This window comes from Paramacrobiotus metropolitanus, unplaced genomic scaffold (genome assembly GCF_019649055.1).
Source record: "Paramacrobiotus metropolitanus isolate TYO unplaced genomic scaffold, Prichtersi_v1.0 Parri_scaffold0000082, whole genome shotgun sequence".
Taxonomy (NCBI): domain Eukaryota; kingdom Metazoa; phylum Tardigrada; class Eutardigrada; order Parachela; family Macrobiotidae; genus Paramacrobiotus; species Paramacrobiotus metropolitanus.
The window spans coordinates 113,519-140,685 of record NW_026570302.1 but is presented as its reverse complement, the minus strand read 5'-3'; the positions used below and the strand labels follow the sequence as shown (position 1 = coordinate 140,685).

The window sequence follows — 27,167 nt, the reverse complement described above, 5'->3', positions numbered from 1 at the left end:
GACGAACGACATTAACGACAGCGGTGTACCGGCCCGATCAACATTGTTTCCGTATGTACGTGTCATTCGCGCCGGGTCAGTTTCCGGTACATCCATGGCGTCCTCGTATGCGGTGGCATCGGCGTTCCCTTCGCCGCCGTACGCATTCGGCGCATCCGGTTTGACGTACGACAACGGCAGCAGTGTACCGACCCGATCACCATCGTTCCCCCTTGTCATTCGCCCTGGGTCATCGCCATTGTTTTCCCGTGTCACTCGGGCCATGTCACCACCAGTAATCCCGCAGGTTAACCGCGCAGGCATTGGTGTTGTCGGCGGCGATGGATGCAGAAACCTAATGCCTCCAAGACCTGTGGTAAGCCTAAAACGTACGGCTCGGTACGAGTACAAATGGATGCGTGGGAATTAAGCAGCAATTAATAAACAGGGGTTAAACAACGTTAATATTAATAATTTTAAACTTGTTATTATTTTATTTTGCAGTGGCTGCATTTGCGTGGCTCCTAGCAGTACCGGATTGGTAGACGAGCATTCGTATGCGCATTTTTTGGAAATTAGGGATTGGACACCGGATGACTGGAGAATAAAGCGCGTGTTTCAGTGCGCACAGGTGTACCAAGGCAGTACGGTGTATCGCCGCAAAAAGCAGGAATAGTCACAATTGCTACGTACAAACTTTGCTGGCTCGGCATCTGCGTCTGACTCATATTTCATTCTGTAAAAAATTCATTCTGTTCAATCTGTCGTCTTTTTAGCTTTTTTTCTAATGCAGCCGTCGATATGCGAATTCCAATTAGGTAGAAGCGGGCCTTGATTGATAACACACGTTATACATGTGATATTGATATATATAATATAGGGGAAATCGATAGCATACTATACACCTTCCCTGTACTGCTCCAGTCATCCGTATGGATTCCACGTTATGGCTGAACAGGGATTTTTAAAAGCACTGCATTTATACCTGCACACTGATGCAGGTACATGTACCGTGTAAGGCGGTAGTGATAATCAACAAAGTGCTGCAGTCAATGCAGTGACAGTAGAATTTGCATTTTGCTGTGCGTCGCGCAGGCAGAATCCTGGAAACGTGCACAAATCTGGTTCAAAAAGGCACATTTAACACTTAGATTGATTCCCGTCATTTATTCTTCATTTTGCAACCAACGTTGCGCAGAAGAAGCCACTTTTTCGCCCAAAAATCGAAAATCAAAAGGATAGAAGATTTCGAAAACTTTCAAAATTTGAGCCAAAACACGGTGCCACCCGCGTCACACGCCGGAAGTCCATAAAACTCGTTTTTCTAACGTTTAGCTCTGAGGTCTTTGTGAATCTTCATGTAAAAAACAGGAAAGAGATTTTCCAGAAATACAGGGCAGTTTGAAGGTAATCACTCACGCGCATCTCGAGATACGCTTGCTACTAAAGCGACTTTACAGCAATCAATGTGCAGGTATAAATGTGGCGCTTTTAAAAACCCCTGTTTAGCCATGACGGGAAAATCCATACGAATGACTGGAGCAGTACAGGGAAGGTGTATAGTATGCTATCGATTTCCCCCTATATTATACGGTATTGATTGATAATACACGTTATACGTTGTACATGTGACATCTATGCTGCCAGCTGCGTTGCTGTAATGCTAGTCTACTGGCTCTCTCAAAACTCGGTAGAGTAACTGGCCTCCTCCAACTTCCTTGCAGTGACCTTTTATCCATTAGGTGTCTGGTTAATCCAAGAACGAATCGCCGTTGTGCGTGCTGATAGTCTCTTATCGCACGCGTTGTCGTTGTTAATCATGTACCCCAAGATAATAAAATAAAAGCAAATACAGTAGTACAATAGTATAGCACGCAGCATTTCTGTTTGCATTCTGCGATGACTGTTTACCAGATTACATACACTAAGGGCTTTACAATTAATAATATTATTATTGGCACGAGAATACAAATACTTGTAGCGCTAGAGTCGCGCTACATCGACCAGTTCTGTTATTAGTGAAACACGAGTTAGCAAAATTCTTTGGCAGTAGCATGCATTACATGAAACATATTTATTTTGATCACAACGGTTACACTGTATATATAAAAAACAGATATTTCCGAAACCCTTCTTGAATTTCGTGTTAATGTGCATAGCAGTTAAGCAATTGATTCGTCGGTAAAATAAATAAAGCACTAAACTAGATATTTCAGTCTACGATGGCGCCCACTCGTAACGAACAAGCGTTTGATAAACTAGAGTCTCGTATACATCAGCCATTTTTCTTGAATAGTGAAATTCAGTGTCTCCTATAAATAAAAAAAACAAGTCGAATTCGGTACATATAAAGGGTGTAGCGCATGCTTTTCGATAAAGGAGTGGAAAGCTTAGGTTAAGCCATAATCTCAGAATTCTCTTATAAATAATTATGGGTTGGCCCTTGATTGATGTAGGCTTTGATTGCTAGCGTTCAGAATAAACATTGGAGGTCAAATGTTGTCAATCAACAAACCAGCGGTATCTACACAGATCGCGGTAGTTAGCGAACTAAGCTACTTTTAAGCAAAATTAATTAGGCACCGATATCAATGGCCAAGAAAGTGGGTCTGTGTACAGTAAACATCCACTCCCAGCGCAAACTCACACTTTATCTGTACGGCCTGCTCTACAGTAGATATAAAACCATGACAAAAAGCGGTCGTTGTCGTTGAAATTAAACTCTCTCGTTAATAAATACAAAAGTTGGCTTTTAGTTGTTGTCCTGTTTATTACTTGACGACAACGCTCAAGATTTTTCCGAATCACTACGAGTAATAGGTATCACGAACTGACTTGTCGGTGTCTAAGCCAAAAACGCTGCGGCACCAATCAAACTTTCCTCATCTGAAAATAGCTTCCGTGATGCCATCGAGTTCGCTGTATGAGAACATGCGTCAACTGAAAATTCTACACGAATCGCCAACTAATTCGGTAAGTCTCATTGAAGGACAATTAGACGATGCAGCGCCACAATGCTTCGCCTTGAAAACATGGAATAGCCGCGCCATATCGGACTGGCAGTTTCGTGCGCTGCAGGACAATCTGGATCTTCTGAAAAGTCTGTACCATGATAATGTCCTGAAATACATGCATTGTGGCATGGTGAATAAAGAATTAACCGGCGAGTCAAAGGTCATCGTTTTAATGGAATGGTGTCAACGTAAGTTTAAATATGCTGGTATTTATTTGCACTGCACGTTATTGCGCATAATATCATTTTTGGCAAATGGCAGTATTATTTAAAAGACAGCAGCATTATCTGATTATCTGAAAGTATTATTAACCCGCTCCTTAAAATACAGCAAGTTTCTCAGATACATGAAATGATGTTTTTCGGCATTTAGATGGAAGTTTGGCCGAGTTTTATCGGTCAAGCCGACCGGATTGGCCGACATTGCATCGCCTAAGTGGTAATCTAATCAACGGCATCGTGTACAGTATCTGCACGCTCAGAGAATTATTCACGGGCATCTTCAACCGAAAAATACCTTCCTACACATTGACGCACATGGTGAACTCCAAGCAAAGATCGGGGGTTTGGATATGGTGGAAGCGTCCAGTGACGTAGTAGCTGCCGACACTACTAGCCTTCTGGACACCTTCATGCGCCTTCGCCCTGAGAAATCATATCTTGTGAAAGAAGCAGACAGCGCTTCACAGCGATGGCTCACCAACGATAACGCCGAAGTCACTGCCGGTATTCTCAGTCAGAAGCTTCTCGGCGAAGCCGGTGATATCTGGAGCTTGGGTTGTGTGCTGTTATTTTTGGTCGCCGAGAACAGTTTGTGGCTGGTCAAGAAGGATGGCGAAAGACTGGAAATCCCAAAGGACAGCGGAGAAAACTCAGATGCGGAACTGGACGCCCTTCGAGAGGAACTAGTGGAGGTTTTCCATAAAGGGGGACGCCCCAGGATTCCGATTTATGTACCAAAACCGCTGGCAGACATGATGGAGGACCTTTTGGCTGAAAGCGCTCTACAGAGACCACGATTTCAAGAACTGTTGAGCTACCCGTGGATCCTGTCTGATCCGATAGAGAAACGCATTGATGGAGGTATACAGTTATTTATATTAACATTAGGCCCGTACAAAGAAAAACATCACAATATTGCATGCATTCACAATAATATATCTGATGTGCATATATAACAGACTCCTTTGAAATATTAATAAACTCATTTCCTGTCAACATTCTAGTTATGCGGCGCCCGGTGCTGATAAAACTGAAATCACACAACCTCCTGCCACGTTACGCCGCCGACGAAGCTTCGGGAGTTTTTTCATGGAGTTGTAGCGCCGTCTGCGGCGTCAGATTCCTGGCGCACTTTGAGGCACCTAGGTTCAATTTGGCCGACGCTGATGAACTGGTCCAACAGTGCCCCAAAGCCATCAACCCCGGACAGCCATTAGAACCAAAATACCGCGACTTGTTGCTGGACATCATTCCGGAATTCACACAGGACCCGTTCGTATGCAGCATGGCGAATATGGTACTGCAGGATGAAGGTATGATCAGGGTTATCAGTGCCGGATTACCCCCACTGGGTGCACCGCTGTCGGATCTAGCGCGCTGGTTGAACACCTTCGAAGACGAATACGAGTACGTTGTGCAGACGCACGCTGATTGGATGGATATTCAGCGGGAACTGGATGGTGGGCGACCGGTGTTGGTGATGTATCAGAGCGGCCAGTTTCCGGTGCAGACGCACCTGCAACAACTGGCTAGCAGCTAGGGGTTTCCGGATGCTGTACCGGCGCTGCATACCAATATCGTGCATGGATATGTCGGCAACACGCCGGACAACCGCATCGTCTACTGTACATCCAGTGACGGAATGGTACGGGAGCGGTCATACGCCAGCTTCATGGATTTGTGGGATTGGGAGCTGGAGGATGAACGGTTTAGAAAGATATACGAGTGTGCTGGCGTTGTCAAGCGAAGCTTCTTGTCTCGTCGAGCGAAGCTGTAGGATTGGAATGTTTTTATCATAACACGGTCTTACTATGATTTCCACTGGGCGGGACGACGTGCTAGAGTAGAGTTAATGTGACAGCAAGAACGCAAAATTGTTTTGTCGCCTCGAACTGTCCAGTGTCCAGTCCAACAATTTTCTAGTGGCACTGCAAACGTGCTTAGCGCAAATGCTATATGATTAACAGCCATCCGCTAATAATGTTTAGTGATAACTTAAGCAACGTATTACAAAATGAATGAACTTAGCTCGAAATTAACTTCCAAAGCAATGGCTTTTTATTACGCCTGTAATAATACGAGTACTAAGAAAATGCCCCGGTTGGCTCATAATACAGACGGCCGAAGCTTTACATTTCTTTTGAAATGCTTCATTCTGCAGAAGTTTTATCAACTCATAGCTCTTTGAGCGATCTAATAAATTGCCAGTCTCCATCATTTCTCTGCGTTATCTGCACCGAAGTAAAAGACGACCAGAGGACAATACCAGAAAATGTTACAGAATATGAGTAATTCAGTTGTTAATGAAACCATCGGGTGTCTGCTGACCTTAGCTTGCTGTGCTCTATTACATTACAGTAAACCTTTTGATGTTTTCGTTCTCGGGACGAGCGTGTATAATGCTTGAGCAACTGCCAAAAAAACGGCGCTTCTGGTAGTTTTAATGGAGTGGTTCAGCTGTACTCACGAAAATCATTTGTTGAAGTACTTATAATAGCATGCACCCATTTTATGAAATGCCATGTACTTGTAAACTATCCGAGAGGTGCATGATTAGTGCATGTCCATCCCAGTACTATACAATACATGTTCATACATCGGCAGGAAACAAAATTTAATCCAAAAACTGACGGCAAAAAACCAGCACATAAGCTTCATTGTTTAAATAACTGATCGAAAGATTGCGGATGCAGGTCGGACATCCTCCAGCGTCAGATACTGTCTTAGCAACGGATCACTCGCATGCCAGTTCCAGACCGCCTCAAAATCCTTTACATTCATCTCCATGGTATCGCCTTCCACCTTGGTGTACGAGACATACGTATCTCCACTCATTGTCTTCGAGTAGCCAGTCAGAACAACGAAGTCCAGCTCAATGAGCTTGAGCGGGCAGAGATGATCCAGTGACAGCATTCTGGCAACGCTCACCAGTGTTCTGTCTTGACCGATCTCGTTGTCAGCGATCTGGCAGATAACAGGATGCATCTTGTCCAGAGCGCTCTCCAAGTCCTTCCACTCCAGATTTGACTTGACGCTGTACGAGTACTGAGTAACCGAGTTCGGGTCAATCAATGCGCCATACAGTCCCGCAGAGAAGTTATTGAGGAAATTGCACAACACGGGAAGAGACAGATACACCGGAAACAGTGGCCGTATTGTCGCACAACCCTCCTTATTTTTGGCAAGAAAGCCCATAATTTGTCTGGCTGTCTCTTGTTCGACGGGTTTTAAGGTAACGATGATAGCTGCCAAATGGTTGACACACATTTCTTTTTGTTTCTCACTAAACGGTTGACTTCGCAATTCGTCGAGCAGGGTTTGCCTGGCGTCCTCGTAAACCGGGTACTGGCATAGTGCACGTAGCGAATGCGTCAGAATGGCACCGCCACTGTGTAGTCCACGAACCCAGTTTTGTTCTTTGGGAGGACATTCATCCATGGCTTCCGGCCAGCTTGGCTCACGTTGGAGGAAAATTTTGCAGGTGTCCGTTAAGCCTGTTCGAAAAATGCGTGCAAATTACGATAAAAGGTCTAACATCAATAAACGCATTACATTGCAGAGAATTTTCAGTTCCCGGCTGTGAATGTATATTAAACAGTATCGTACTCTACAAAATTAAGGTGTTCATGTGAGTTCAGCATGTGCAGTTGCCGATAATCATAGATGTGGTAGTAATTCACTACCACTTATACGATGCAGAACACTGATATCTTTCTACAGATACCACCAAGCGATTTTATGCATCGTATAAAGCGTACGCATGTGGCGAACACCACGTTTTCTGAGCAAATCTGATGGTCTGATTCTGCGGCGGCTAGCTATGCATTACTGCCAGAAATAGTTTTCGAACCATACCTCTTCCCATGAGGTAATTTTCATGTTCATGAATCAACCACGGATGTGCGTGCAGCATGGCTGTCCGGCTGCGCTTCTGTGGATCACTGGCCAGGCAGTGTTTCAAAAAATCCCGACAGTCCTTATCCGCAAGGTTTACTGGCAGCAACGGCATGGCCGCCCCGCTCCTGTATCGAAAGTCCTTCTCCGGATCATCGATGGTCACAAACGCCGTACGCTGCAGTGCCGGGTCGAGAGGGTCCGTGAAATTGCGGTCGGCACAGTAGGCATACTGGAACGACTGCTCACCGCTCAACAGGACCAAAATAATACAGCCAAAACTCCAGATATCCGTCAGCTGGCCCACATTATCCTCCCGGCCGCTACCAATCTGCAGCAGCTCCGGTGACATGTAGCGCAATGTACCGCAGCCAATATTTGTCCTGCTCTGCAGCGTATTAGTCCGCGAATCATCCAGCACGGCATGATCTTCCAGGGCCGTGATCTTCAGGACCGTACCGTACGGCCGACTGGGATCCGGGAAGACGATAATTTTCTGCGGCTTGAGATCGCCGTGGATCAGGTTGAACGCGGAATGCAGGTATTCGAGTCCCTGCAGTATCTGATTACTGTAATTTTTTACCTGGTCCATGCTGAAGAGCGCAGTCTTTTTTTGCCATTCCAAGTGCTGCTTTAGATCGCCCTCTGAAAAACATGAACTCGAATGAACAAAAGGTCACGGATAAAAAATGGGTTTAAAAAACTAATGTTCACGATTTTTAAATAGCAAAAAAAGAACACGATTTAAGTATTCCCAGAGAATAAAAGGTGAAGGCGAAGTATTTTCAGGGAACCAATGGTGTTTCGGTCGTAAGTGTTTTGGCAAAAAGAATCACAGGTTCCAATAATTATTAGTTTTTAAATCATCATCATGAAGAAAAATGCAAGGCTCGATAATACATAAGCTATGATACAATTATTGACTAGTGATATATTACGACGATTACATACTATCGCTGTATTCCATGATCTGAGTGCCTCTTATCATGGTCTCAAAGAAACCCGGTTCCTCCAGTGTGGCGGAGATGCACTCCAGAACATTGCTGTGCTGCATGCGGCACATTCGCTTCCAGGATTCTCTGAGCGTTTTGATGGCTTTCGAGCGGGCAGCGGCATCTCCCGACAGCTGAATATCCACTTTCTTTACCACCAGTTTCCTTCCTTCCCTCGCCGGTTCTCCGCCCAACGATTGATCGTCGATAATTTCTTCAATCAGACTGACATTTTTAACAAAATCCAAAAATCTGACAAACTTGAAGTGGCTCGGCTGGCCGTTGATAGGTACGCTAAGATATCCGGCGTTGAAAGCCATTTCACCGCTGCGACATAAAGTCAACCAGAATGTGCAGATCTGTGAGGAAAAGTGTGATTGGAACACTCGCGCTTGGTGTTACATTTATAGCAAATTGTCTACGGTAGATCATTCATTCTAAGAAACGACGAAGGTTTACAAGGACCACGTTATCGCTGGTCGATGCTTTTGTCAATATTTTGTCTAGGTCAGACCGAGATTATATGACCAGCCTTCTGCAGGCGGATTAGGCTGATATCGTTAATTTAAAGATATCGTGACCGAATTTCAAACCAACCCAATGGAAAAGCACACTTAACTGAATAACGCTTAAAATTTCGTATTGCTGATGAAAGCATGTACAGTAATTTAGCGCAGTCACGCCGTACAATTGAGTAAGTTTTGTAACTGCATCGACTTTATACTGTAACTGCCCTGGTGCTCATTTTTTGCCAAGAAAGGGAAGCACCGCAGCATTGCATAATTATATGATATAGGTACTGGTGGTGATACAGTGACACCAGTCCCGATTGTACAAATTAAAATCTCGGTATTTTTTTCGTTATTGGCTGATGATTTGACCCAATAGCTTATGGTAAAGGTTTATTGTCACTCGTTGGCAGATCAAAGGAAAACTGTTTCAATAACAAGATAACAGCAACTGGAAATATATTCTTGTATAATTCGATCTACGATTCAGTGTTGATTTTTGAGTGACTGATTGATTATTTTATATTGAGTAGCCGAACCCGCTATCGTGGCACACTCGCCTATCTTTATCAAAGCACACCGGTTATCCACAAACCTGAGGTTAGTCACCGCGAACCGATAAGTATTCGCAGCCAACGACACTGCATTGTTGTGCGCACGAATTAGTCATTTATATGGCACTGAGTTTTTGAACTAACGACGGCAGATTTTGAAGTACAATTTCCCCGCCAAATAAATAGAGCTATAAATAAAAGCGGCAAGTCCATTATGCTTACCCCTTTTATCGCTACTTACAGTTCGCCAATTAAAAGTGTCGTTTTTGTGGCTTTCCTCAACTTAGTCGACGCTTGATTCTAATCTTGCCACCCAACATTTTGCACACTATTAGCAAAACATCTGAACACACTCCTTACAGTTGACCACAGCGAAAGCTATGGCCTCGGAAACCTCTGGCACTGCCGCACTCATTACGGTCCCACAGTCGGGGACGCTATCTATAGATAGCCGCGTTTTCACTATACAGAAGGTCAAGCAAATTTCTCGGCGTCGACACGACGGCGCTGTACAGAGGATCCTCCAAGAGATGCTTCCATCACCATGGTACAATTCATGTTTACAAAATATGCTGGCCGTGTTACGGTACGTATTGTTTAAATTACTGGATGCAATCGCTTCGACCTCCCTTTAAGTACAGAGTACCTGGACGTACCTGTACTGCTGAATACGAACTAACGCAGTTGTAAAACGCTTCAGTAAAACTGTAAAAGCCACAAAATAGTGAACCCACTGAGCGCTAGAGCCGTTCACGCTCCGCTTTTCTAGCATGCTGTTCCAAAAAGTGTAGAATAAAGTATCTAGTACTATCTACCACAGTATCCAAAAACGCAATGACACCGTTATTATGAAATGCCATGTAATACCATGACGTATGAAGGCACATACCTCGAAAATAATACCATGTACAATTTGTACTTGTATGTTGTATGTAAAGTTGTAAACAAGCTATCCTAGTGATAATCGCATGTACAAATACATCCGCTGACTATAGATAAATTAATAAAATAAACGAAATGTTATCCAAAAAACTGAGCGCAGAAGACGAGCATAATGTGGTCTTTAGCCTTTAACCTTTAGATTACTGATCGAAAGAGAGCGGACGCAGGTCGGACATCCTCCAGCGTCAGATACTGTTGCAGCAACGAATCACTCGCACGCCAGTTCCAGATCGCCTCAAAATCCTTTACATTCATCTCCATGGTATCGCCTTCCGCTTTGGTGTACGAGGCATACGTATCTCCACTCATTGTCTTCGAGTATCCTGTCAGAATGACAAAGTCCAGCTCAATGAGCTTGTGCGGACAGAGATGACCCAGTGACAACATTCTGGCACCGGTCACCAGGGTACTGTCTTGATCGATCTCGTTCTGAGCGATCTGGCAAATAACGGGATGCTTCTTATCCAGAGCACTCTCTATGTCCTTCCACTCCAGGTTTGACTTAACGCTGTACGCGTACTGGGTAACCGAGCTCGGGTCGATCAATGCACCATACTGTCCCGCGGAGAAATTATTGAGGAAATCGCACAACACGGGAAGCGACAAATACACGGGAAACAGTGGCCGTATCGTCGCACAACCTTCCTTGTTTTTTGCAAAAAATTCTTTTATTTGTGTTGCTGTCTCTTGCTCGATGGGTTTCAGGGTAGTAATGACAGCCGCCAAATGGTTGACACACATTTCTTTTTGCTTCTCACTAAAGGGTTGACTTCGCAGTTCGGCGAGCAGGGTTTGCCTGGCGTCCTCGTAAACCGGGTACTGACATAGTGCACGTAAAGAGTGCGTCAGAATAGTACCACCATTGTGTAGTCCACGAACCCAGTGCTTTTCTTTTGGTGGACAGTCAACAACGGTTCCCGGCCAGCTTGGCTCGCGATGAAGGAAGAACTTGCTGGTATGCGTCAGTCCTGTTTGAAAAATCCATGCACAATATAAATAAAGACCTGCTATAATTCTGTGTAATTATTATATAATGTACAAGAAACAGCTTCGGCTTCGCCTCCGCGTTTCTTGTGGTCCACGGCCACTTTAATAATTTTGATTTCGAATGAACAGTTTTTAGTACTGTACTTCATTTTGTCTCATATTCCGGTCACTTTGAGTGTACGGTTTCATATTCCGGTCACCAGTCACTGGTGCGACCGCACATTTGGCGTACTATGTAGATGAATAGCTGCTGATCGCACTGCCTTTAGCCACCCGTCAAATGTGCAGTTCGCTGAGCAAGCCCACCCCACCCTCACACTTTTCGGGAGTCCATTAAAATTTGAAATTGCATTTGTATGACGGAAAGGTCCAGTGTTTTGCGTCTCACCCGATTCAGAGTTTCTGCTATTTGTTTTGTTTCTCATAAAAATTTATTGGTGTTTACGTTCAAATTTAATGAGAGAAGTCGTTTTTATGAAAACTAATGATCTGTGTGAGCTTCGTTTTGTCAGGAAATTTGGCTATCTGGTGACCGGAATATGAAACCGTAAAATTAAAGTGACCGGAATATGAGACAAAGCGAAGTATAACATCAGATTCTGTATTTCGTCGAAACATGATAAGTACTGTAGGTATATTGCAACAGCGCAAAAATACAGATTTTATATGAAATCATTCTCTTTAAGTATGCTGAATCGAATGGCGTTTTCAGTTTTTTCTATTTCTTTCTAGTTTTAATACAGATCCGTATGTAAAATTGACTCAGCAGTAGTGACTGCCTGAAGTGCTTTTCATTCAATATTGTCGAACTCTGTAGCAGTATTTTCAGGTACCAGTACTTTAACTATTGTTATTATCGAACTACAGCAGCCAAACTCTACTAACAGCGATATCATGCTAGCCTAATGGAGAAATTTCTAATTGATTGTGACTTTTCTTAGTTTTATTTTTTTAGGTGAATGTAGATAAATACATGTACCTCTTGCAGTAAGGGAACGTTCATGTTCATGAATCAGCCACGAATGCGTATGCAATATGGCGGTCCTACTACGCTTCTGCGGATCGCTTGCCAGGCACTGCTTTAAAAAATCACGACAGTTCTTATCCGTAAGACTCCCTGGCAGCAACGGCATGGTCATTCCGCCTCTACGTCGAAAGTCCTCCGGATCGACGACAGTCTGAAATGCCGTACATTGCAATGCCGGGTCGAGAGGATCCGTGAAAATGCGGTCGGCACAGTACGCAAATTTGAGCTGTTGTTCACCGCTAAGCAGTACCAGGATAATGCAACCAAAACTCCAGATATCCGTCAGTCGACCCACTTTATTCTTCCCTCCGCTGCCGATCTGCAGCAGCTCCGGCGACATGTAGCATAGCGTACCACTGACGACCTTCGCTCCAGTCTGCAGCGTTTTTGTACGCGAATAGTCCAGCGCAGCATGGTCATCCAGGTCGATGATCTTTAAAACCGTACCGTACGGCCGACTGGGATCAGGAAAGACGATAATGTTCTGCGGCTTGAGATCACCGTGGACCAGGTTGAACGCTGAGTGTAGGTATTCAATGCCTTGTAGTATTTGGTAGCTGTAGTTTTTCACTTGGTCCATGGTGATGGGTGTCGTCTTCCTTTGGTGCTGCATGTGCTGCTTTAAATCGCCCACTGAAATTCATGCCCGTACTAACTTACAACAATTCTGTGATGTATTGCTTCTCTAGCGTGCGTAGTACTAGGATTTACGAGTTCCGGTGAGTTTACTAGCCTAGAATATTTAATTTTCTTCAATGGCTAAGGTCTAAGGAGATGCAGATATAGGACATTAAATCGAATGAATTAGCAGAGAACCATAGGTCAAAGTTATTAAGTAATTAAAAGTGTAATGCAACACGTACTATCGCTGTACTCCATGATTTGGGTGCCGCTCATCACGATCTCTTGGGAACCGGGTTCGCTCAAAGTGGCAGAGATGCACTGCAGAACATTACAGTGTTGAACGCGGCACATTCGCTTCCACGATTCTCGCAGTGTCCGGAGGGTTGTTGCCCGGGCAGCCGCATCCGTGGACAGCTTTATCTCCACGTCTTTCATCACCAGTTTCATCCTATCCCGCACCGGTTCACCGTCCAGCAGTTGACCGTCAACAATTTCTTCGATGAGCTTGACTTTTTTTTCCGAATCCAAAACTTTTACCAACTTAAAATGGTGCGGTTTACCGTTGATAGTTACACTTATTGTTTGCTTGCCGGGTGTGAACGCCATTTTGATACCGTTGCGATGCAAATAGAACAGCCGCCAGATTTCATGAAATGCGTGATGGAGCCCCGGCATTAGGTGCAACATTTATATCACATTGGCTAGACCATTCATTCCGAGAAACAATCAAAATCAATCGGCTGGGGTCACGTTATCGCCGGCCGATGCTTGTGTCAATATTTTCAGTAGGTCAGGTAGCGATCAAGTCAGTAAACAGTCTAACTATCTCATATTGTCAGTCCAACGATGATGCATCGAATGCACAGTAAATCAAGGAAAATTATTAATTTATAAAGTGACCGGGAATCAATTTCTGAACGCAAAAAAACATTTCGAAACAAGACAAACCGAATAACTGTACTGCCTTATACGTAGTACACATACAAAGGAGATTCCAAAAATAATTTTCCCTATTCCGTCTCCCTGCGATTTTAGGTTATACACAAATGGTATAATTTTTGCTGGATAACCCATTATGTAAACTATGTAAAGAAATAAGAATCAAAAGAATCGAAGAAGAACTTGCCAAACGAAAAACGAAATGTTGCTAGCTGCTTTTGCGCTTTTTTCAGCACCTTTTTTGAAAATTATTCTTTTTATTGCAACTTCTGACCTGGCAATGTTTTCAACAAAAAACTTAAAGTATCAACTGCAAATTTAGTGCTTGATATTATTGCGATGGCAGAACATTTTGAAAAGCTCAGGATTAAAAGTAAACATTTTTCTTTCGTAAGACACCGAAATTCCCTTATTCCAGCCGTTTCGCTTTTATAAATTCATGATGCTTCCCATCGATAAAAAGCACATTTTATGGCCAGTCGTGCGCATCTCAGATACCAAGAAAGTTTGCATTCCACCGACAACAGCAAATGTTTTCATGAAATTTTCTGTTTTTTTACCGTCTGGATGCTGCGATGCTTTCTGATTTTGACACCTAGTCCCAAGCAGTTCTTATTTTTCTAGAAAAGTGGTTTGAATAGGACATTTTGTTCAAAACTTTATTTTGTAAGAGGAAAGAATTCTTAACCTAAATATATTTTATGCATCAAGGAAAATGAGCAGAAAGATTGCGAAAAGTAGCAAAAACTGTCCGGGAAAATCACGTGAAAAACTTTGAAAACCCTTTGGTGTTTCTTTTGGTATTTCTTCCCCATTTGATTGTAATTAAACAAAATAACTTTCTTTATACAGTTTGCTAATGAAGGACGTTTGCAACAATATGGATGATATTAGCTGAATGCGTTAATGCCGGGAGATACAAAATAGGGAAAATTATTTTTGGAATGTCCTTTGTAAAATTTCCAAGTTTTATTAACAAATCGTAATTAAACCTGAGGAATAATAAGATAAGCGCAACCTAAAACACATAAACGTATAATTATCTCTGCCGTTCACTGTTTACTTACGATTGATTGATTGCTTTATTGAATAGCCAAGCCTTTAAACGGGGGGCTCTCGCGCATTCTTATCGACGTACATTGGATATTCACAAACTAAGGTTAGCCACGGCGGATCGATAAGTATTCGCGGCCAGTAACACTGCATTGTTGCACAAATGAGTCATTTTATCGCATTAATGCGACGTAAATAGGGCGGCAAATCTTAAAGTGCAGCTTGCTCACAAAGTCAACAAAGCCATAAATAAAAGCGGTAAAGTGCATTATGCGTGCTCCTTTTAACCGCTATTTAGAATTTAACCAGAAGCGACAACATAAGTGGTTTCCCTCAACTTCGTCGACACTTGACAATTCATTGCCAGCGTTTTTGCGCTAATTTCAGCAAAACACCTGAATACATTCTTATCATTAATTAAAGAAAGCTATGGCCCCGGAAATCTCTAACACTGAAGCACCCAGCACACCTCCACAATCATGGACGCTGACTATAGATGGCCACGATTTCACTATGCAAAGATTAAGCAATTCCCCGGCGGTAATCGTGGAAAGGTTTGGCTTGTTAAAGGCGACAATATTGTTCCCGAAGCGGAAGCAACAGCCAAACCACGACGCTATGTCCTCAAAGAGATCCTCCTGCGGGATGAGGACGATGTGCAGCAGCTGGAGGCTAAGTGGGAGCTGCTGCGGAGTATCCGGCATGACAACGTTATACGCTATCTGCATGTGGAAATTTTACCGGAAACGCTGACAAAACCGGCACATTTGGTGGTTTTAATGGAATGGTGCCGCTGTAAGTGGGCCCAGTAAAATGTGATTATTTTTATTTTACCATATTACTGTATTTACGCACGTTTAGAGCTACTCAGCTACCTACCGCTGAGAAGAGCTGACCTTTGGAAGAACTGCTGAAAACGTGGACGAACGCTTCATAGCCGCTCAGATTTCTCTCCAATTTGCTAAAATTCAATATTCCGAATAGAATGACCTGTAAAGTTGCGTTAGGTCCCGAATGCACTGTACAGAAGCTTTTGAACGCAAAGCCTTGTTTGCTTTTTACAGTGGATAGTCTGGCCAATTTGTTCTCGAGGTCCCGACCCGAATGGTCGACACTGCACCGATTAATTAAAGACATCGTTGCCGGCGTGGCGCATATCCATAGCCAGCACATTTTCCACGGAGACCTCAAACCGGACAACATCTTCATCGACGTGAACGCCGACGGTGAGCTGCTGGCCAAGATCGGCGACCTGGATGATTTTGTGCAGGTGCCTGAAGGTACCACGAACAAAACCGCTCTCAATGCTACACAGCTCGTCGGCACACTGCGTTATCTTTCCCCGGAACGACTGCGCAACGATACCGACAATGTCCATGTCAAGCGGAACGCTGACATTTGGAGCCTGGGCTGCACATTTCTGGACCTGGTGACGTACCAGAGTGTGTACTTTGTAAAGCCCAATCAGGAACGTCTGGAGGTGAAAAAGTACAGGAAGGACGAAAGTGCCGTCAATGCTGTCAAGGAGGTGGCGCAACTGAATGACTTCCTCCGTACCGGCGGACGACCCTATGTCTCGCGCAGTCTGCAACCACTGTTAAGGTCATTTATTCAGCGCTGCCTAATCGAGGATCCGGCGAAGCGACCAAGCGCTAAAGATTTACAGAACGATCCCTGGATCCACAGCGATCCAGGAATTCGATATTTGGATGGGGGTAAGCGTTCTGGATAGCTGCAGGGTCAGTCGCAGTGTTGTCCAACAACATACTTCGCATCGCTAGTGTGTTTACTGGAGCAACCCTTCCACATTACAGAAAAGTCTGCGCTAGATTCATTTAAACGTTAAAAAACAGCTAAAATTCTCAGCGATATCTAGGGCCCATAGTCATTGTACTCGGCACAGCATCAGCAGTTCACCTAACAACAACCATACTTTTGCTATGCTTATAAAAAGCACTACAGATAGATCGAGGCTTCTCGGTGGCTTCAAGGATATTTCTGCCGACGAAACGAACGCGCTCCACAGAGGCCGCACCAGCGTACTGAGAAATCTGACCGTCGAAAGACAGAAAAATTAAAACGGTCATTTTTGATTAAAATTTGCGAATGCAAGGCCCAAACTCCTTAGCGTATATTCCGTGCCATAACGAGCGATTCCGTTTAAAAGCGGCTTTATATAGCTATTGCATTCAAAGCGTACTTACACATGTGAAGACATTTACGGCTCGAACTGGCTTGCGCGTTTGTATGCGGGTTATTACTACGCCTTAGTAATACGTATAAGAGAACATACCATTAGTTTAATTACTCTGTAAAGCAGCGTAGCAACAAATTCAGTTACAAATTTGTATCTATTGCAGTTTCGTATGAGCCACACGTGATACGACTGAAAAATAACAGCCTACTACCACGACAAGTCGAGGGTGAAAGCGATTTCGAAAACATTTCCTGGAACTTACCATGGAGTAACAGCGCCAATTGTGCGGTCCGTTTCCTGGCGCATTTCGAAGCTCCTTTTTTTAAAAGTGACGACGCTGAACAGTTGATTAAAGAAAGTCCAAAAGCGCTCACTCCCGGAAAACCGTTGGAACAAAAATACCGAGACTTACTACTGGAAATCCTTGATGCCGGTACAGTTAGAGTTACCGATCCCATGATAAAAGCCATGGCGCCCTTCTTTATCAATAACGATGAATTTATGACCAAGTTCACCAAAGGTCTACAACCGGTGGGCGCACCGTTCCCGGATTTGGTGGGCTGGATGAACACCTTCGAAAAGGATTACGAGTACGTCGTGAAGGAAAATGCGGGTTGGACGGATATCCAGTCACAGCTGGACAACGGACAGCCGGTGATGGTTATGCTGCATACCCACCTCCTCCCGCTGCGTCTCCCCATCAACGGGATTTTCGGCAACTTTACGGGTCTCCCGGAAAAGATTCCCTCTTTGGGGATTGACATTGTCCATGGTTATGTCGGTGACACGGATGAGAACCGCGCCCTGATCTGTACCAGTGCCAGCGGTGTGGTGCGGGAGCAGTCGTACTCGCATTTTATGGGATGCTGGCAGTCATGGAAGATCGATGACTGGATAATGCAGCGGGTGTTTGAGTGCGCACAAGTTCGTCCACGCACCATGGTATACCGGCAAAAAAACCGGTTATAAACTAGACCAACAACTGACTTGTCTTGAGCCGTACAGAACTGGTGTAATCAGCCGGTTTATTAGACGGCGATATCGCTGCTATAGTGCGTCGAAGGTGCTGTGAAAATCAGTTTTGGTGTCGTACATTTATTTGTTTTGTTTGTCAAAACAGCCCACCAGAAATTCTACTTGTTTCTGACATTTTACATTTTTGTATAAGCTTATTTGAATTTTTCAGTCAGAGGTGGAAACAAGGCTTATATACAGCCCTACTGAGACTGCTTCGGCTCTGTGCATTAAAAGTTTAAAACATTCGATCCATTCAGATTTAAAATTAGTGTGAAGCGTAGTACAGCAAGTGCGGCAGTTTTTGTAGTTACTTATTAATTACTAGTATCTGATCGCTTATTATTTTTGTAATTACTTGATCGCGCTCGTGCAATAGGTGGTTACCAGTGTCACTTACCACCCAGTGCACCCACAGTGAATCACTGCTAGTTCTACGAGTAAATTTCGCTTTTCCCCCCAGTATTTCCTAGGATTAAGAGGGATGCCTGGACGGTATGTAGATTACCCAGACACTTTTTCTGAAATATAAAAATAATTTTCAATACTGTAAACTTGTACGTTAATAACTTTAGCGATCGTCCTTGCTAAATTTCCGTTAAAATTTGAGTGTAGATTTCGGCGACTTTCTGCACCACGATTTTCGTCTTTGTGCTCCAGTGTTGAAAAGGTAGTGCTGAAAAATATCAGCATCATTGATATTAAACAAAAAGCAAACACGTGTGGAAACTGGAAACTAGCACAAGGAGATATGAGCAATTACTGCCAGTCCGTACAACGATAGACATATCCTGTGCAAACATACGTACAGTTGACAAATCTAATATGCCGCGGGTCAGGTTCACCGGTGCGGCCCAAAGACCTGTCCATGTCGCAACAGTCAGGCAGCAAGGGAATTCCCAGCAGTAAATAGTCTGCACTGATGGCTGATGCCCATTATGACGTCGGGTCGACAATATCGATTTCCGGCTTCACTGCACAAAGGCAGTTACGTATTATGACACTGGAGTTTGTATACAGGCTCACTTTACTTAAAATAATTTATTAATATAACTCTAGATATCTATTTTCTTTCAGTGCAAATAACTTTGGATGCAGCGTCTACCTGCTGTACCTACGCACACTAAAAATGTTCTCCGTGTTGTTGTTGCATCGTTTCGTTTCCGTCACAGATTTTTGCTGTCTTTCTGTGCTACAATGTTGAAGAAGAAAACGTACGCACATCAGAAACAAACGTTTAAGCTTTATAAAAAAACAACAGGCAAATCATTTTTTCAATGTAAGCAACCGCTGGTACGAATAAACATTGTGCGCTGCACTGTACAGATAGTATGTAATTTTCCTCTAATAAAACTAAAATTGCGGCGTCAGCTCCCGCGTTATGGATGTCCAATGCAGTTTCAATAACCGGCAGCGCTGCCTTCTTATGAGCCCTTATTTCATAACATCACAGTCAATATTAGACGTGCCATTTTGAAACGCGGAGGACATTTCGGGAAAACTCGAAACTCGATGACAGCACTTTTGCAATAGATTCCGGCCAATAGAGTGCTTGACCTTTACCGACGCCTTCCCCGCTCCGCTAAACAGCGCACCTACGCAAACTCAAGTACACGGTTAATTAAATATTACATCCAGGAATGCACACATTTCTTGCCATGAACAAGCCGTTTCCGCTATTGCTACGCCGCAATAAACGCACAACTGGCAAACACATAGGCTTGAACAGCTTACAGCGGCAGTGTATCGTTATAATACAGTATTAAGCAGTCCAACGGTTTCACACTGCAGAACGCGCAGAAGTAAAGCCTCACTAGAGCCGTCTTTATCAAATAATTTTATGTTGACGCCTGCTTCCCGGTTTTGACATCAGCTCTGTGCGAATATAAAACCATGACCCCGGAAGTCTCCTCCATCAATCTCTGGAAGCCGGACACCAAACCCTCCTCCCATTCCCGCCTGATCCCCACCTTCAAATTCCGTCTGGCCCAGGTCTTCGCCATGCACCCTTACACCGTCCCGTGGACCTCCCTGACCACGCCCCCACCGGTGGACTTCCCGCTGGCCGTGCACTCTGCCGGCGTCATCACCGGCCTGTTATTCTGCTTCACGGTGTGGGCCGGCGGTTTAGCTACGGTGTACCGGCAGCAGTTAAGCCGGCTGGAGTTCTTCAGTCTGGTGTCGTTCCTCTTCAAGATGGTCATCTATCTCCAGGGCCCGGTTTTGTTGATCGTGGGGATCTTCAAGTCCCGCCAGTTACCGGTGTTGGTAGAACGTCTGGAGCGGAGTTTGGGCACGGTGGTGCCGCGGGATGTGATGTTGTGCCGTAATTGTTTCCGGGCGCTGATTGCGCTGTGGACGGTCGCGTACGTTGCGCTGTGTTTATTCTCGTATGTCTACGCGTTCCGCAATATTGCTGGGTTGATTAACGAGATCGTCACGGGTTATCTGCGCGGGATTCATCTGTATAATGGTGTGCAAATAAAGTTGGCATTAAAAACGTTAAAGACGCTTTTGAAAAGCTATTTGTTTCAAAAGTAAATGAAATTTAAAGCACAGGAACCTAAATTACTTTTAATTATGTTTTTTACGAAAATTATTTTGAGCGTTAAATGAGTAAAATAGAAACTTATTATTTATCTTATAATTTTTTTTGTCAAATTTTATTTAATTCCGTGGGTTTCCTCGTATAAAATTATTTTGATTAAAATTTAATACTTATTTTTAGAAAATTTACTTTTCATTGGAACCCATTTAAAAAGCAGGCGAAGGTCCGTTTGATTCTAAAATGTTTAATCTGAGATTTGACATCTTAAAAGTTTCGTTTTATTTTTAGGTCCGCCGGCGCCCGACTACACCTTCACACTGGTCATGGGCGTGATGATCGGCATCGGATTAATCTGCGAGACCTTCCCGGTGCTGTTCGTCATGACGCTGCTCCGCGAAATCAAACGCGGCTTCGGGAATATTAATAAAGAATTACACCGGCTGCGGCACAATCCAGAGAGTGTGGAGGTGGAGGTGGGGGCGCTGCGGAAACAGTATCGCACTCTGCAGTGCCATGTGCTGGACGTGGATGCCGCCTTTGCGCCCATGATTCTCGTACAGTGCATCCGGGAGTTTATCGGCTGTATTGCCATTCTGGGGGCGTTGATGCAGTTTAACCTGGAGCGGGTCGGCGATGCGGCGTCCCAGATTATCGACGATTCGACCAAGCATATGGTGTTTGGGTTCGGGATCATGGGCGTGGTTAATATGATTATTAAGATGTACGTTGCGGTGTCCACGCACGACGAGGTAAATCAGCTTATTAGAGAATTATGATTCATTTAATTCTGAATTACATAGTGAGAATGCAGTTTTTCTTTGTACATGTACGAAAATACGTAATTATTCATATTATGGCGCGAGTGGTTTTGGCTATCGCTTTACGGACTAGTTAGGATTGTAAATCTTCTGATTATTTAAACCGTAAACATGTTATGTGAGCGCGGTTTATTGCTTTGGCAAAGCTGCTGCAAAATCGGCAATACGGTGACCTTTTTCTAGGCGCAGAAAGTGCGCATTAACCTGCGGAAAATCCTGGCACGGGCACGCTCTGCCGCCTTCATATCGGAATGCAAAGATTTTCTATCGGAATGCGAAAAGACGGACGGTGCCGTTTCAGCTGGAGGATTCTTATACATTACGAAAGAATCCGCTGCAACGGTACGCAGCATACAAGCTATTAAATACAAGCCATCTTGCAGTAATAAATTAACAGTATAAGGGTGATATTTTCTAGTTGGTGGAAATGATTATCACCTACGCCATTCTCATCTATCAGGCCCGTGACACCAAACAAGACATCGCTAATTTACCTACGCGAGCGGATCTGCGGTCACTGCATGCGGAGATGCGAGAGCGCACGCATTTATGCACGCTATTGTCCAGTAATGTCTCGGCAAAGAGCGGAGATCTGTCCACGTCATCAGCGAATGAAAGCCGCCATATATCATAAAGCGCGAAGGTCGACAATAAAATGTGCAGTTCTTTCAATCGGCCATTGGCCATTGCTAAATATGTGTATTAACTTTAGTGTTTGATTTGCATAGGTCGAATGACGTAAGCACTATCCTGTTATCTACTTGAAGGTGTCACTCGTGTATTACTGCAGCTTAAATTTTCAAAGCTTTTTTATCGTCTAAAATAATCACAATGAACAAATTCGGATACCGCAAACGTTTCTTCTGCATCGCCAAAAGCACAGCAGTGCATGGTTTTTCTGCATTCACTAGTTTATCATAAAATTTGATGTATACTCGTAAGCAATTAAGAATCTGCAGTTTATATAAACCAGCCATATCACAAGCAAAAAAAGTCGTCTTCAGAAGCAAGATTTCAACAAAAGTATCGGACAATGTGCTCGTACGGTCGCAGACTAAAGTCAGACGAGCTCTCACTAATAAGTCAAACATTAGCCACAAGAGCAAAAAATAATCTTTGTTTAAAATCGGTGTAGTTTACGAAGTAACGTCACTCTGACTGGTTGATGGGGGTTGTTGCGTTCCACCGCGAAACAGTACAGTATTCCGTACGCTGGCGCATCTCCTTTCGAAAGGCTTCCATCTCGCTTTTTGTCGGCAGCTCGGCAATGTCTTGTTTCGTGTCATGCGCTTGATAGATAACCAACACGTAGGTTATCATCATTTCGGCCAACTACAAAGCAGAACGCAGTTTACTCCAGTTTAATGCAGCAAGGCGGTACAATGAATTTGTATGATGTAAAAACGGCTACTCGTTTGTGACCTTTCGTTCTGTAACAATGTAACGTATTTTTAACGCTACATGACTGTATGTACGGAATGAAGTTGTACCGAAGAAGCTGCCTCTCTGGTAATGCGAAAGAATCCCCCGGCCGTTATCGCGCCATCGGATTCCTCACATTCCAAAATAAACGCTCCACATTCTTGTTGGATAACTGGCGATGTTTTGCCAGCAGTTTCCGCAGGTTAACGCGTACCGCTTGTGCCTAAACCACTGAATAATTTGAATTTTTTTCCGTTTACGTTTTTGTGTGGCCAGATCGTTATTTTACGATATTTACGAAACTAACAGAGGCGAACGGTGTTCTTTCTAAGTACAATTTAGGAGATGCTCATTCCGCCACGTAGTTTTGCTTAAAGCGCAAGCGAATAATTCTGTATTCATATTTCATATGAATTGTACGTATGTTACGGATTGCAGAGCCAATATAGGTGCTGTAAACCGGTTTACTAAGCGCAGACCGAAAAAACGGATTTTTCCTAAAACCAAAGTCTGAGTCGGATCAGTCGGCTTTACTACTTAACTTTTGATCGACTGGTCTAGCGGCCGATGGAAAGAATGCGCGTACCTCGTCATGTGTGCACACCGAAATCGTCAGCTTCATAACCATGTTAACCAGTCCCATAATCCCGAACCCGTACACCATATGCCGTGTTGATTCATCGATCACGGCGGTATTGGCGTCTTCTTTGGTGTGAATCTCCTCCTCCCCGCTGGTCTGCATCAGCGCGCCCATAATAGCGATGAACCCCAGAAACTCCCGTACCCACCCGATTAATATAAGATACGAGAAGATATCATCGGCATCCTCCGTATGACACTGCAGCCGCAGATACTGCTCCCTCAGCGCCTTCAACGTCACCGCCGCGTCTTCCCGCCCGGGATCCTTCAGCAACCGGCCGATCTCCTTGTTAATATTCTGGAACCCTCGATTAATCGCTCGCAACAGCGTCAACACTAAGGTCACCGGGAAGGCTTCAAACGACAGATTCAGGAACATCATCACGCCCATCAGCACCGTGAATAAGTACGGTGGGGTCCGCGGTCCGTAGTAGAAGTGGATTTCGTAGAGAAAGTCCATCTTGCAGTAATAAATTAACAGTATGGGTGATATTTTCTAGTTGGTGGAAATGATTATCACCTACGCCATTCTCATCTATCAGGCCCGTGACACCAAACAAGACATCGCTAATTTACCTACGCGAGCGGATCTGCGGTCACTGCATGCGGAGATGCGAGAGCGCACGCATTTATGCACGCTATTGTCCAGTAATGTCTCGGCAAAGAGCGGAGATCTGTCCACGTCATCAGCGAATGAAAGCCGCCATATATCATAAAGCGCGAAGGTCGACAGTAAAATGTGCAGTTCTTTCAATCGGCCATTGGCCATTGCTAAATATGTGTATTAACTTTAGTGTTTGATTTGCATAGATCGAATGACGTAAGCACTATCCTGTTATCTACTTGAAGTTGTCACTCGCGTATTACTGTAGCTTAAATTTTCAAAGCTTTTTTATCGTCTAAAACAATCACAGTGAACAAATTCGGATACCGCAAATTTCTTCTGCATCGGCAAACGAATTATATATATAGGAGTGCATGGTTTTTCTGCATTCACTAGTTTATCATAAAATTTGATGTATACTTGTAAGCAATTATGAATCTGCAGTTTATATAAACCAGCCATATCACAAGCAAAAAAAGTCGTCTTCAGAAGCAACATTTCAACAAAAGTATCGGACAACGTGCTCGTACGGTCGCAGACTAAAGTCAGATGAGCTCTCACTAATAAGTCAAACATTAGTCACAAGAGCAAAAAATAATCTTTGTTTAAAATCGGTGTAGTTTACGAAGTAACGTCACTCTGACTGGCTGATGGGAGTTGTTGCGTTCCACCGCGAAACAGTACAGTATTCCGTACGCTGGCGCATCTCCTTTCGAAAGGCTTCCATCTCGCTTTTTGTCGGCAGCTCGGCAATGTCTTGTTTCGTGTCATGCGCTTGATAGATAACCAACACGTAGGTTATCATCATTTCGGCCAACTACAAAGCAGAACGCAGTTTACTCCAGTTTAATGCAGCAAGGCGGTACAATGAATTTGTATGATGTAAAAACGGCTACTCGTTTGTGACCTTTCGTTCTGTAACAATGTAACGTATTTTTAACGCTACATGACTGTATGTACGGAATGAAGTTGTACCGAAGAAGCTGCCTCTCTGGTAATGCGAAAGAATCCCCCGGCCGTTATCGCGCCATCGGATTCCTCACATTCCAAAATAAACGCTCCACATTCTTGTTGGATAACTGGCGATGTGCTTCTTGCCAGCAGTTTCCGCAGGTTAACGCGTACCGCTTGTGCCTAAACCACTGAATAATTTGAATTTTTTTCCGTTTACGTTTTTGTGTGGCCAGATCGTTATTTTACGATATTTACGAAACTAACAGAGGCGAACGGTGTTCTTTCTAAGTACAATTTAGGAGATGCTCATTCCGCCACGTAGTTTTGCTTAAAGCGCAAGCGAATAATTCTGTATTCATATTTCATATGAATTGTACGTATGTTACGGATTGCAGAGCCAATATAGGTGCTGTAAACCGGTTTACTAAGCGCAGACCGGAAAAACGGCTTTTTCCTAAAATCAAAGTCTAAAGTCGGATCAGTCGGCTTTACTACTTAACTTTTGATCGACTGGTCTAGCGGCCGATGGAAAGAATACGCGTACCTCGTCATGTGTGCACACCGAAATCGTCAGCTTCATAACCATGTTAACCAGTCCCATAATCCCAAACCCGTACACCATATGCCGTGTTGATTCATCGATCACGGCGGTATTGGCGTCTTCTTTTGTGTGAATCTCCTCCTCCCCGCTAGTCTGCATCAGCGCGCCCATAATAGCGATGAACCCCAGAAACTCCCGTACCCACCCGATTAATATCAGATACGAGAAGATATCATCGGCATCCTCCGTATGACACTGCAGCCGCAGATACTGTTCCCGCAGCGCCTTCAACGTCACCGCCGCGTCTTCCCGCCCGGGATCCTTCAGCAACCGGCCGATCTCCTTGTTAATATTCTGGAACCCTCGATTAATCGCTCGCAACAGCGTCAACACTAAGGTCACCGGGAAGGCTTCAAACGACAGATTCAGGAACATCATCACGCCCATCAGCACCGTGAATAAGTACGGTGGGGTCCGCGGTCCGTAGTAGAAGTGGATTTCGTAGAGAAAGTCCTCGACGATGCGGTTGACCATGGCAGAAATCTCCCGGAACGACATGTAGTACGCTACCAAACCCAGTACCACATACACTAAATTCCAGCCGATAATGAAGGCGCGGAACGCCTCCCGACGCCATGTAATATCCGTCGGCAGGGCACCACCCAGACTGGTCTCCATACGGGCCACCAAGATGGGCAGTTTCCTGGATTTCAGCAGGCCGATGATCAGGGAGAACGGACCTTGAAGATAGATGGTGATCTTGAAGATGAAGGAGACGATGGCGAAGAACTCCAGTTTGGCGAGTTGATGTTTGTACATGGTGGCTAGACCGCCGGTCCACGGGACGACACAGGTCAGAAGGGCGGTTAACAAAGCCGCCGACCAACAGGCTAGCGGGATGTTGACGGGAGGCGGGGTGGTGGCGGAAGCCCAGGGATAGCGGTACGGGAAGGTGCCGAAAAGCTGACCCAGACGGAAATTAAAGGACTGGATGATGGGTGCATGGGTGGTGCGGGGTTTCTCCATTTCGAACTGGGTGCTGGTCGAATCCTTGGACGTTTTGCGGCTCATTATATTGAAAAAGCGCCGGTCAGCAGATTTAATTATAAATTACCATGATCAGGCCCAAAATCAATAAACTCATTAAAATCATACGACATCATCTTAAAGAAAATTATGTACAAATCAGCGTGATTTTGCCGCACTTATAAATGCGGTAAAGGTCAAAGAAAAGCAGAGAAAAATCCCAGGAAAACGCAGATGTTTAGCGTGGGCGATAAACACCGGCATAATATGTTGTATCACGTTCTTCTTCACAAAATTTGAACAACACAACACGATTTTCAGTTTTGCCGCTTAAACGAGAAGCGCTATCAGAGATAGGTACTTTTGCAAAGCTATCCCGAAACCTGGAGAATAACGCGCTTTTGACAATCCCAAGAGCAGGAAACTGTAAAAGCATCCGGTTCACCGTGTTTCGGCTCGAGCTTTCTGTCAAGCTGGCAATTTTTCATGCAATCTTTATGGACATTGGGTACATTATTCGCTGATCCCGTGTTTGCATTACGTAATGCAGCATTTGATATCGGCCGGGCGGTTGATGCTGTCAAGAGCCACTTGAGACGCAATGTCGAAGGTGTATTGAAAAGCGGAGCGGTAAATATTTAACCACCACAGTACAGCCTGTACGCAACA

At 44.3% G+C, this 27,167-nt stretch overlaps 5 protein-coding genes across 6 annotated transcripts; 2 read left to right on the top strand and 3 right to left on the bottom strand.

Annotated features, from left to right (window-relative positions):
- Positions 1–5,646: 5,646 nt before the first annotated feature.
- LOC129595744 (serine/threonine-protein kinase 3-like) lies at positions 5,647–8,514 on the bottom strand. Of its 2 annotated transcripts, XM_055492845.1 has the most exons (4): positions 8,060–8,514; positions 7,692–7,753; positions 7,070–7,604; positions 5,647–6,708 (listed from the first exon to the last, which is right to left on the bottom strand). In XM_055492845.1, the coding sequence occupies exons 1-4, from the start codon at positions 8,418–8,420 to the stop codon at positions 5,876–5,878; spliced, it is 1,791 nt and encodes a 596-aa protein (XP_055348820.1). In that variant the 5' UTR covers positions 8,421–8,514; the 3' UTR covers positions 5,647–5,875. The 2 variants fall into 2 exon arrangements, with proteins under 2 accessions (XP_055348820.1, XP_055348819.1); XM_055492844.1 differs by having other exon boundaries at positions 7,070–7,753.
- A 1,459-nt stretch (positions 8,515–9,973) lies between these two features.
- LOC129595752 (uncharacterized) lies at positions 9,974–13,443 on the bottom strand. The gene is made up of 3 exons (XM_055492856.1): positions 12,983–13,443; positions 12,072–12,752; positions 9,974–11,073 (listed from the first exon to the last, which is right to left on the bottom strand). The coding sequence occupies exons 1-3, from the start codon at positions 13,428–13,430 to the stop codon at positions 10,241–10,243; spliced, it is 1,962 nt and encodes a 653-aa protein (XP_055348831.1). The 5' UTR covers positions 13,431–13,443; the 3' UTR covers positions 9,974–10,240.
- Positions 13,444–15,040: 1,597 nt separating this feature from the next.
- Positions 15,041–18,195, top strand: LOC129595751 (uncharacterized). The gene is made up of 3 exons (XM_055492854.1): positions 15,041–15,530; positions 15,800–16,450; positions 17,096–18,195. Exons 1-3 carry the CDS (start codon positions 15,215–15,217, stop codon positions 17,899–17,901), a joined length of 1,773 nt encoding a protein of 590 aa, XP_055348829.1. The 5' UTR covers positions 15,041–15,214; the 3' UTR covers positions 17,902–18,195.
- A 1,592-nt stretch (positions 18,196–19,787) lies between these two features.
- On the top strand, positions 19,788–21,946 carry LOC129595756 (uncharacterized). The gene is made up of 4 exons (XM_055492859.1): positions 19,788–20,419; positions 20,783–21,243; positions 21,496–21,654; positions 21,731–21,946. Exons 1-4 carry the CDS (start codon positions 19,840–19,842, stop codon positions 21,944–21,946), a joined length of 1,416 nt encoding a protein of 471 aa, XP_055348834.1. The 5' UTR covers positions 19,788–19,839.
- A 2,522-nt stretch (positions 21,947–24,468) lies between these two features.
- Positions 24,469–26,509, bottom strand: LOC129595801 (uncharacterized). Its single transcript, XM_055492910.1, has 3 exons — positions 25,476–26,509; positions 24,953–25,111; positions 24,469–24,794 (listed from the first exon to the last, which is right to left on the bottom strand). The coding sequence occupies exons 1-3, from the start codon at positions 26,496–26,498 to the stop codon at positions 24,612–24,614; spliced, it is 1,365 nt and encodes a 454-aa protein (XP_055348885.1). The 5' UTR covers positions 26,499–26,509; the 3' UTR covers positions 24,469–24,611.
- Between the last annotated feature and the right edge of the window lie 658 nt (positions 26,510–27,167).